General features: G+C 41.2%; 1 protein-coding gene across 2 annotated transcripts in view; it reads left to right on the plus strand.

Annotated features, from left to right (window-relative positions):
- Positions 1 to 4,023: 4,023 nt before the first annotated feature.
- LOC116069580 (histone H2A.V) overlaps positions 4,024 to 11,448 on the plus strand; it is an 18,221-nt gene continuing 10,796 nt past the window's right edge. The window contains exons 1-2 of one of the 2 annotated variants that reach the window (XM_031340335.1): positions 4,024 to 4,159; positions 10,029 to 10,106. In XM_031340335.1, the coding sequence (XP_031196195.1) occupies positions 4,157 to 4,159; positions 10,029 to 10,106 (81 nt within the window). In that variant the 5' untranslated portion in view covers positions 4,024 to 4,156. The remainder of the gene's footprint in view (positions 4,160 to 10,028; positions 10,107 to 11,448) is intronic. The other variant, XM_031340334.1, reaches the window with a different exon arrangement.

Genomic DNA, 11,448 nt, shown 5'->3' on the forward strand with positions numbered 1-11,448 from the left:
AAAAAAAAAAAAAAAGAGGACTAGAACTAAAAATTGCACTTTCAAATGAGTTCCAAAGGTCCAATACTTTATACAAGAGCAGAAAACATGTATTCATAGTATGTTGTAATAAAAATAACCTTAACCTTTGTATCAATATACAAAGATTTGTACCAGTGAAAACCTTAAACCTGTATCAATATACAATAATCCATATCAATGTAAACAAAAATAACCACATTTGATCTATTCTTTTATCCTATTATTTCTATGTGATATTTCTATATTCACCCTTTTTTCTTTCAACCTCCTTCCTTTTATCTAAGAAAGAATGATAGAGAAAAGGAAAATAAAGAAAAATCCTTGAGTCTAAGCTCCTATGCCTTCCTTGTTTTTTTTTTTTCCCTAATTAAAACCATTAATAACTTGCAACCATCCCCCTAAATGGCAACAAACATCCATAACTCACAAAATTGCTAAACCCATCTACCTCATCTTAAGGGAATGGGACAATGGTCTCTTTGTAATGCTTCCTGCTGCTTAGGGGCAATGACATCTTTTGGGAACCCTAAGAAAATTGGGAACCCTAAGGAAATTGGGATGTTGGCCAAGTCCTGGGAGAATTAGCTATATCATTTGTTGTCCAGTCTCTGTGGGGTAAGAAAGCACAGGGCTTAGTATACATGTGTTACAATTTTTATTTTTTTATTTTATTTTATTTTTTTATTTTGGTTTTTTCGAGAAAGGGTTTCTCTCTGTAGCCCTGGCTGTCCTGGAACTCACTCTGTAGACCAGGCTGGCCTCGAAGTCAGAAATCCGCCTGCCTCTGCCTCCCAAGTGCTGGGATTAAAGGCGTGCACCACCACTGCCCGGCAATTTTTATTTTTTTAGATTATAGTTAGGTTGTTTCCCCCTCGCCTTCCTCCCTCCAATCTCTCCCAGGTACTGATGTCCCCTTACTCTCTCTCAAATCTATGGCTTTTTTGTTGTTGTTGTTACATTCATATTTGTGTGTGTATCTAGTTTTAGGCAAGGGTCTGCCATTGAGCCTGAAGCTTACCCATTGGTCAGACTGACTGACCAGAGATGCCCTGGAATCCTTCTGCCTCTGCTTCCCAGTGTTTCGATCATAGATACATACTCCTATGTCTGACTTCTTAAAAGTTTTTATTTATTTATTTATTTATTTATTTATTTATTATACATAAGTACACTGTAGCTATCTTCAGACACACCAGAAGAGAGCATCAGATCTCATTACAGGTGGTTGTGAGCCACCATGTGGTTGCTGGGATTTGAACTCAGGATCTTCAGAAGAGTAGTCAGTGCTCTTACCCGTTGAGCCATCTCACCAGCCCCCTATGTTTGACTTTTTTTTTTTTTTTTTTTTTTTTTTTTTTTTTTTTTTGGTTTTTTGAGACAGGGTTTCTTTGTATAGCTCTGGCTGCCCTAGAACTCACTCTGTAGACCAGGCTGGCCTCGAACTCAGAAATCTGCCTGCCTCTGCCTCCCAAGTGCTTAAAGGCGTGCACCACCACTGCCTGGCAATTTTGGTTATTTCTAATTCTCTTGCATTTGAGTATGAATTTTAAGATTTCCTTGCCAGTTGCTTCAATAAGTGATGGTTTTGATGTTATCTTATTGATTTTTCACCCTCATTTTGTATGATTTCGATAACTTTGTGGTCAAGTAGGGCTATACAGTGAGTTCTTGGCCACCTGAGTTATAGCTTGAAAGACCTTATCTCAAGGGAGAGAGGAGAGAAGAGGGAGGGGAGCAGAGCGGTGCAGCAGGGAGAGGCAGTAAATCTAAACAAGGAACAGGCTTGTCAGCTGAAGAGGCAGCCAAACAGCTCAAGAGTGGTCATGTCAGGAAGGACACACCAGAAGAGGGTATCAGAGCCAATGACAGATTGAGAGGACAGAGAGCCAAGACTGGAAAGGGGATAAAGGACTGTCAGGAACCGAACTGCTCAGGGATGCAAGCAAGTCTTTAGGGCCAAGGATCTCAGTTCTGAAACCAAGAGCTAGAACAATGTTCACATATGCCTCTAACCCCCGAATTGGATACTTTTATAATGAGTCCTGGGAGTTTGCTGGCTAGCCAGCCTGGACAAGTCAAGAAAGAGAGAGCGAGATACCTGACCCCCTCATCTGACCTACATGCTTGCATGTGTGCACAAACACTAATACATGTGCATGCACGCGTACATACACACACACACAAACCTTTAGAATAAGTAGTTCTGTTTTCAGTTTTATTAACAACCAAAGTAGGCTTAGTGATATAAAATACTTCACTAAACCACAAAACTAGTGAATAAAGAAAGGAGTCTGGATCCAGTCAGGTCTTTCCATAGGTGACACTGCCTTGGTGATTTAAAAGACTTTTTTCCTTTAATTTGTCAACTGACATTTCTAGAACACTAGGCAAAAAACAACCTAAGAAGGAATTCTATATACTGGGGGAAACCCTTACAATATATAATGTGTTCTATAGGCACATTGATTGGCACATTGATTTGAATTCTGTCTTAGAAGTACACTGTAAGACCAGTCCTTGGTTGACCAGTATTATCAACTGATTACAGTATGGAACCCAAAGGAGTAGAAATCAGAGTATTGCCTGGTGAACTGACTCCAAACTTGAACACAAGGTTCTATTATCTGAGCACATTGTGCCTTGGTCCCTCCTCCACTCACACTTGTAAATATCTTTTTGTTTTTCTTTTTTTTTTTTAAAAAAAAAATTATTTATTTATTTATTTTTATATATGTGAGTACATTTGCTGCATTCAGACACACCAGAAGAGGGCATCAGACCCAATTACAGATGGTTGTGAGCCACCATGTGGTTGCTGAGAAATGAACTCAGGACCTCTGGAAGAGCAGAGTGCTCTTAACCACTGAGCCATCTCTCCAGCCCTATGTTTGTTGGTTTTTGAGAAAGGGTTTCTTTGTGTAGTCCTGGTTGTCTTGGAACTTGCTTTGTAGACCAGGCTGGCCTGGAACGCAGAAATCTACCTGCCTCTGCCTACCGAGTGCTGAGATCAAAGTCGTCCCTGTCCCCCCCGCCCCGCCCCCTCCCGCCAAGTACTTGTCCTTACATCTAAATGAATAATTTACTTAGAAGCTTATCCCTTCCTCGTTTAGAATTAAAATTATTTTTTCGAAAAGACTCATTTCCTCCAGGTTGATGGAGGTTTATCTCAGAGCTACAGTTCCTGTCAAAAGAAACAATTCAAATTTTGAGACAGTATTGTCTAGCTGGAAAAATTCTACCACAAGAACAAAGTCTCAAGACAGAAAAAAAAAAGTAGAAAACTGTTTTGCTTACAATTAACGCCTAGAACTTGTCTGTGCTTCCTACTGGGAAAAAAAAAAAAAAGCTTTGAAGCTGGAACCAGAACGTCTAAGACCTGTGATGAAGGCTGAATGCAAATGACTACATTCGCCTCAGTTTGTTACTCCAGCTGAAATGAGAAATGGATGTGGCTCTCCCAAATCTCCCGGGTTCAACGAAGATCACAAAAATAATAAAGCCTTTTAAAGTTGTGTGAACAGGCTGGCACTAGCTAGACTACGATTTACACATACCCCTATATTTTCACAATAGCTTCCGCACAAAGGTAACTCCGCTTTAGACCTCTGATTCGGTGCTAGCTGGACGTTCCGCTTAAACTTGTAGCAATTGAAGAAAAACAAAGCAAAGAAGTCCTGGCGGGCTCTTAAATGGGCGGGAAAGGCACAGCTGTGCGGAATTGCTCCAGCCCATTGGTTCACCGAGCTGTTGTTCCCAACCTCCCGCCTCCGGTGAGGCCTCAATGTTTTCATTGCCTTTCTTCCGCTCTCACTGGTTCATTCTTCTGTTCATCAGGACTCCGCGCAAGGAGAGAGGCAGAGAGCCTGTCAATGTTGGGGTCAGAGGCCCCGCCTCCAGGGGCCGTGTGCAAAAAACAAACAGCCGTTAGGGAGGCGGAACCCGGAGGGCGGAGTTATGGCTAGAAGGAAGCGTACAATTGGCCGGCCGTCGAGGTTCAAACGAACAACGTCAGCAGCTATTGGTGGCGGCGGCGCGAGGCGGGCCCCGGGCATTGTCCGGCTCTGGCTGTGTCGGTCCGACTGCGAGAGCGGCGGCGGCGGCGCGGGGCTGCAGTGGGCGTCGCGCGGCCGAGATCATGGTGAGTGCGGGGTCGCGCGTGGAGTGGACGCGCGGAAGCCCCGGACGGCGCTTCCACCTATGGCACCGGGAGTGGGCGGTGTCGCGCTGCGGAGCGGGAGTGCCCGCTGTTCCGGACTCCGCTTGGGGGGGCCGCGCCCGACGCGGGAGGCAGAAGCAGGGGGGCGGGTTCTGCGTTGCACCGAGGAGGTCTGGCTGCAGCCTTGCAAGTTCCGAGTCTTTGCCTTAGGGCTTACGTAATGCCCCTGCTGAGAATCGGAGGGTTCTGATCCTGCCCGCCAGAACCGATCGGTCGGTCCGCGACTTGCCGGCTATTCTTTGGAATAGAAGTTTATATACCTGGCTTCATCTTAAAGTCTCTTTTCATTCTATAGCTTAGATCTAGTTGAAAGTGGCTTCTAAAGAAAGAAAGTGAATAAAACTTTAGCCCCGTTCTGAAATTGAGGGGAAGGAGAAAGTGCTCAAAAGCAACCGAGACCTATGTGTTTCACCAAGATTGTTAAGGGGAGTGACGCTCATTTTGGAATTATATTTGTGTCGGTATCCTGTTTGAAATATGCTTTCACTGTTACAGAAATAATGTACCTTCCCAATAAGGACTCTCTTCATGCACTTAGAGATTAGTTAAGGAAAAGCTCTTTAATGACGCTTGTCTGGCTTGGCTAAGACCCAAGCAAGAGCCTGCCTCCAAAGGAAGATCTTACTAATTTATGCACATTTTAGATGTGTGCAATCCACAGACTCTGTTATCCTGACATCTCTTTTTGGGTCCCGGGTAACACTTCGAGCAATTTAAGCGGAGACAGGAGATTGCAAGTCTGGCCACTTCTTGCAATCTCACAGTGGATAGATTTACATGTATTACTACATATGGCTAGGAGTATTTTTAAGTATGCCACTGTTGTTCTTTTTCAAAGTTACTACCGAGGGTCATCTTACCTACCTTGTAGAATTACAAGCTGCTAACTTGTAAATTGGCTTTGTCTTTGGGTATGGCAATCCGGGCCTAACTGCTGGCCTTAGATGAGTTCTGTTTCCTTTGTCATGGGAATGAGTCTGATTGGGTGGTCCAACCTGGTGAACCCTTGTCTCCTAGCATCCTAAGTTCCACTTCTTTAATTTAACAGGCCTGGTTAGCATACTGCTTATCTTCGAAGGATTTGGGAGGCAGTCCTCTTTTAGCTAAATTTCACTTGGGCCAATGTCTCCTGAGCAAAATCTTTTAGTAAATCCATTGTAACATCACTTTTATTACTTTGAGTTTCATCTACATTTCCGCAAAACGGGTACTTTCCACAGGTGCTTCTTGCTTAAAAGCTGGTGAGATGGCTCAGTAGGTAAGAGCACCAACTGCTCTTCTGAAGGTCGTGAGTTCAAATCCCAGCAACCACATGGTGGCTCAAAACCACCCATAATGAAATCTGACACCGTCTTCTGTGTACTCATTTATAATAATAAATAAATCTTTTAAAAAAAAAATTTAAAAAAAGTTAAAAATCAACCCCTGGCTATCATTTCTCATACTGCAGATAATAATAGTTTGCCTTGTGTTGATAATGACATCTGAGGCTTTTAATAGATCAACTATAAACAGATTGGCTAACAGAAAGTCTCCAACTTTGGACTGTAAAATTCTCAGACTTTGAACTAGAACTTTCTGTCATTTGTAGTTGTTTTATGGTGATCATGAGGTGGTACTCTGACAGGCAGCATAAGGTTGTTTCTTTGTAAATTAATTTGCTCAAGCAGTTGATTTTCATGATCCTTGTTTTTTCCTTCTCAAAAATTCTAGCCAGGTAGTGGTGGCGCAGGCCTTTGATCCCAGCACTTGGGAGGCAGAGGCAGGTGGATTCTGAGTTTGAGGCCAGCCTGGTCTACAGAGTGAGTTCCAGGACAGCCAGAGCTACACAGAGAAACCCTACCTCGAAAAAACAAACAAGCAAACAAAAAATTCTAGTGATAGGTTTTCAAATATCCATTTAAAAGTACATAAGCATTAATGTAAAATAAAAAATATTGCATGCATTGGTTGTCCTTGGTAAAGATGTGTTTTAAGTTGATAAGTAAAAGTGTGTCTATTAGAGTAATAGGTAGTTTTTCAGGTTTTTAGGAGTGAAAATATAGTTCAGTGCCCTCCATTTCCCATGTATAAATTTTTGTTTTGTTTTGTTTTGTTTTTTTTGAGACAGGGTTTCTCTGTATAGCCCTGGCTGTCCTGGAACTCACTCTGTAAACCAGGCTGGCCTCGAACTCAGAAATCCACCTGCCTCTGCCTCCCAAGCGCTGGGATTAAAGGCGTGCACCACCACTGCCTGGCAATTTTTTTTTTTTAACCAAGAAGCTTAGCCCAGTAGAATAGAATTTTTAGAATAAGAAATTTTGTCTTGCCTGGCAGTAGTGGCGCATGCCTTTAATCCCAGCACTTGGGAGGCAGGAGGATTTCTGAGTTCAAGGCCAGCGTGGTCTACAGAGTGAATTCCAGGACAGCCAGGACTATGCAGAGAAACCCTGCCTCAAAAAAAAAAAAAAAAAAAAAAAAAAAAAAAAAAAAAAAAAAAAAAAAAAAAAAAAAAAAAAAACAGAAAAAAAATTGTCATTTCACTTTTTTAAGTATGTAATTATTGTGTATATGTATGGTTGGGCTTATGGAAGTCAGAGGACAACTTGCCAAAGCCTGTTCTCTCTTTCTACCCCTGAGTCTCAGGGATCAAGCTGAGATGGTTAGGTTAGTGCCAGTCACTTCTACAGGATGAGCTATCTCTATTTTTTTTAAGATTTATTTATTTATGCATATGAGTACACTACCATTGCTCCTTCCAGACACACCAGAGAGGGAATCAGACCCCATTACAGAGGGTTGTGAGCCACTGTGCGGTTGCTGCAAATTGAACTCAAAACCTCTCGAAGAGTAGTCTTAACTACTCGTAACCGCTGAGCTATCTCTCCAGCCCTCTATTTTCTGTTTCTATTTCTCAGTCATCAACTATTTTAAAGGTAAAGTTAAAAGAATTATACATGGTTTGGGATGTTACATTAAGTAGCAATTTATTGTTTGTTTTTGTAAGGTTTGCTTTTGTTAGTGTATTTTAAAAAGTATCCAGAATCTGTATATTGGAAGTAGTCCTTTAATATGTTGTGCTCAGGCCGGGAGGTGGTGTCAATCCCAGCACTTGGGAGGCAAAGGCAGGTGAATTTCTGAGTTTGAGGCCAGCCTGGTCTACAGAGTGAGTTCCAGGACAACCAGGGCTACACAGAGAAACCCTGTCTCGGAAAAACCAAAAAAAAAAAAATCATGTTGTGCTCTCTCAGAGCCCCACTCCCACTCCAGCACAGGGGCCCAGGCTGGCCTATATGTCTCAGGCTGGCCTCTTACTCTCAATCTTGTCTTAGCCTCTGGAATCATAAGAACCCAGGCTGTGCCACCGGGCTTTGGCATATCTTTAATGTCTCTTAAACAAGCACGTTCTCTTGCCGACAATTTAACTCATTTCTTTTGTAGCCAACAGTAGTTTTTACAATCCCACTGAACTGTACAGGTACCTCAGTGGTTAAGAGCACTGCGGTTCACAGGATCCAGGTTCAATCGCAGCACTTACATGGCAGCTCACAACCAGTCCTGAAGAAGCCACTGCCCTCTTCTGACATCCATGGATCCCAGGGAAACACATGGTGCACAGACATACATGCAAGCATAACACACACACAAAGGGATAAAATTAGTATTTTTTAAAATTTTTATTTAAAAAATGTTGAGCTTTTTGCTCCTGATATTTGCTCATAGCGGCTAGCAACAGCAGTACCAAAGCCTGGGTGCTGTGCAATCCTGAAATTCCCTGCCTAAATTCACAAATGTGACACCTTTAAATTCAGCTTCCAATAAAGTTTCAGGAAAAATACAAAATATAAACAATTATAATATGAATGAGACATTGAGTATGTTTATAGTATGTAACACCTATTTTGTTTCCCAATAGAATCTTTGTTCCCATCTGAATCCCTGTATCATCTTTGTTTTATAATTCTAAGTGTTCTCTATTCTTCTGAGCCCCTACCAAAATTGTTGGTTGAGTTCTGCTTATAACATCCCAGGGCTTCTACAGCCCATATCTCCCAACTCTTTCACATTCCTCCTGTCAATCAGTTCCACAAGCCTAAGAGCCACAGATCAAGTTTAGTTATGGCAACAACCCCACTCCTGGTACCAAATTTCTCTACTACTATTCTCATCACCATGACAAAGTACTTTACAGAAAGGTTAAGAAAAAGGAATGGGGCCGGGCGGTGGTGGAGCATGCCTTTAATCCCAGCACTTGGGAGGCAGAGGCAGGTGAATTTCTGAGTTCAAGGCCAGCCTGGTCTACAGAGTAAGCTCCAGGACAGCCAGGGCTAAACAGGGAAACCCTGTCTCAAAAACCAAAAAAAAAAAAAAAAAAGAAAGAAAAAAAGAAAAAGGAATGACTTTGGCTCATAGTTTCAGATGGTTCAGTCTGTGCTCACTTGGTCCCATATTCTTGGGCAAAGCATTATCTTAACAAGAGTGTGTTTATTTCATGGTTGGCCAGGAAGCCACCACCAAGGATAATATGCTCTATAAGGACATATCCCAGTGACCAACATCAACAGCTTTCATTTCTGACTTGGCCACCTAAAGAGACTTACCACCATTTAGGAACCAAGGCTTCAATTCAGCCCCTTACATTTACTGATTCTCTTTCTTTTTTTCTTTCTCTCTTTTTTTAAAGATTTATTTATTATTTATGTAGCTGTACAGATAGTTGTGAGCCTTCTTCAAAAGAATTGAATTTTTTAGGACCTCTGCTCAGTCTGGTCAACTCTACTTGCTCAGGCTGTACTTGTTCTGACCCAAAGATTTTTTTTTTTAAGATTTATTTATTATTATATGTAAGTACACTGTTGCTGTCTTCAGACACACCAGAGGAGGGCATCAGATTTCATTATGGGTGGTTGTGAGCCACCATGTGGTTGCTGGAATTTGAACTTGGGACCTCTGGAAGAGCAGTAAGTGCTCTTACCCGCTGAGCCATCTCGCCAGCCCCTGACCCAAAGATTTATTTAATATTATACATAAGTACACTGTAGTATCCTCAGATACACCACAAGAGGGAGTCAGATCTCATTATAGGTGGTTGCCGGGATTTGAACTCAAGACCTTTGGAAGAGCAGTCAGTGCTCTTACCCGCTGAGCCATCTCACCAGCCCTATGCATTCTGTTTCTTTTGCTGTTGTAAATAATGCAGTTGTGAACATAGCTGTACAAGTACCCATCAGAGTCTTAGCTTGTTTGAGGTATAATAACTAGAAATGGAATTGCTGGATCCTGAGGCACATCATTCACTTTTTTTCAGTATTAGTTTTGGTTAACTTAATTTTTTGATAAATGTGCTTGTTTTTCCTCTCAGGAGAGCCAAATTCTCAAATTTCTGTGGAAATGTTATGCTGACTTTTTAAAAAGTTAAATGTCATGATGGTACTCACGTTTAATCAACAGCACTCAGGAGGTTGAGATGGGCAAATCTCGAGGCCAGTCTGGTCTATAGAGTGAGTTCCAGGACAGCCAGGACTACAACAGAGAAACCCTGTCTCAGAAAACAAACTTACATGACTAGTCAGTAATTTGCAAGATATGTCTAAATTTATAGATATCTTAAATTTTGAATAAGAGTTTAATGTTTGATTTTTTTTATATATACTAGTAAAAGGAAATATATATTTATAGTGAGGTAGGAGATGACCTAGATATCTTAGGTTTTTAATTTTTTACTAGATATTTTTACCCAAAGTAAAGCTAGAATTTGTTTCCTGATAGTCTTTTGAGGTAACATTTTCAACTCCAAATTGTTTTCATCTAGGCTGGAGGCAAAGCTGGAAAAGACAGTGGGAAGGCCAAGGCTAAGGCAGTGTCTCGCTCACAGAGAGCTGGGCTCCAGGTAAGGCATGACCCCACCCTGTCACAGTTCATCATTTTCTTTACCTTTGTAATTTATGACCCAGAGATGGTTGTTAAATGTCCTTTACTATGGCAGACCTCGAGTTTGAGATTAACTAGTTAAGACTTAAATCATAAAGTAAGCTATTAGTTTGTATTTTATAAGTGAACAGGATGTCTTAATAAATTTGGTGGGGTTTTTTTCCCCCTATTAGTATCTCTTCTTAAGCCTGGAATGCTGAATTAGCACTTAAGAATAGTATTGTTCTTGTAGCCTGGTGGTGGTGGTGCACCCCTAGGGAAGCAGTGTAAATTCAAGGCCAGCCTTGGTCCACAGAACAAGTTCCATGACAGCAAGTGCTACACAGAGAAACCCTGTCTCATACCCCCAACACCCTCCCAAAAAAAAGTTTAAAAAAATTTGTACTGCTCTTGTAGAACACCTGAGTTCAGTTCTCAGCACTCATATCAGAAGGATCACAACCACTTGTAATACCTGCTCCAGATGAGTTTGACAAATCTCATACACACAGATGCATATATACTGTAAATCTCTTTTTTTTAAATACCTGTTCTTTAAGGATTATAACTATATTCTTCATTCTTTTTGGTTTTTTTTTTTTTTTTTTTTTTTTTTTTTTTTTTTTTTTTTTTTTTTTTTTTTTTTTTTTTTTTTTTTTTGGTTTTTGGTTTTTGGTTTTTCAAGACAGGGTCTCTGTGTAGCCCTGGCTGTCCTGGAACTCACTCTATAGGCCAGTCTGGCCTGGAACTCAGAAATCCGCCTGCCTCTGCCTCCCAAGTGCTGGGATTAAAGGTGTGTACCACCACTGCCCAGCTATATTCTTCATTCTTACAAACTTACAGTGAGTGTGCTCTGGTTTTCCTTTGAGAGTATTTATAGTGCTTCATTGACTTTGAGGATAGACTAGAATTGAAGGCCAATATTGGGTTGTTACACCATTCTCTGAATATTTCCCAAATGACCTCCATTCTACACTGAGAAGTATGCTCTAGACTCCTAAGTATTTTCAAATTTCTTATATGTGAATTATTTCAACTTTAACCTACAGACTCAAAATTCTTCAGGTGAGTAAAAGTTAAATTATTCCCTACACAGAAGGAGTGCTTAAAAGGTGCTAGAGGGGTGGTTTAGTGGTTAGAGCACTTGCTGTTCTGCCACAGGACCTAGGTTTGATTCCCAGAATCAAAGCAGGTCACAGCTGTCTGTAGCGCCATTTCCAGGAGAACCAACACATTCTTCTGACCTCTTTGGGCATTAGGTATACATGTGGTGAACAGACATAAATGTAAGCAAAACTTGTAAAATAAAAAAGTCCTTTTCT

This window comes from Mastomys coucha, unplaced genomic scaffold (genome assembly GCF_008632895.1).
Source record: "Mastomys coucha isolate ucsf_1 unplaced genomic scaffold, UCSF_Mcou_1 pScaffold22, whole genome shotgun sequence".
Classification (NCBI taxonomy): Eukaryota; Metazoa; Chordata; class Mammalia; order Rodentia; family Muridae; genus Mastomys; species Mastomys coucha.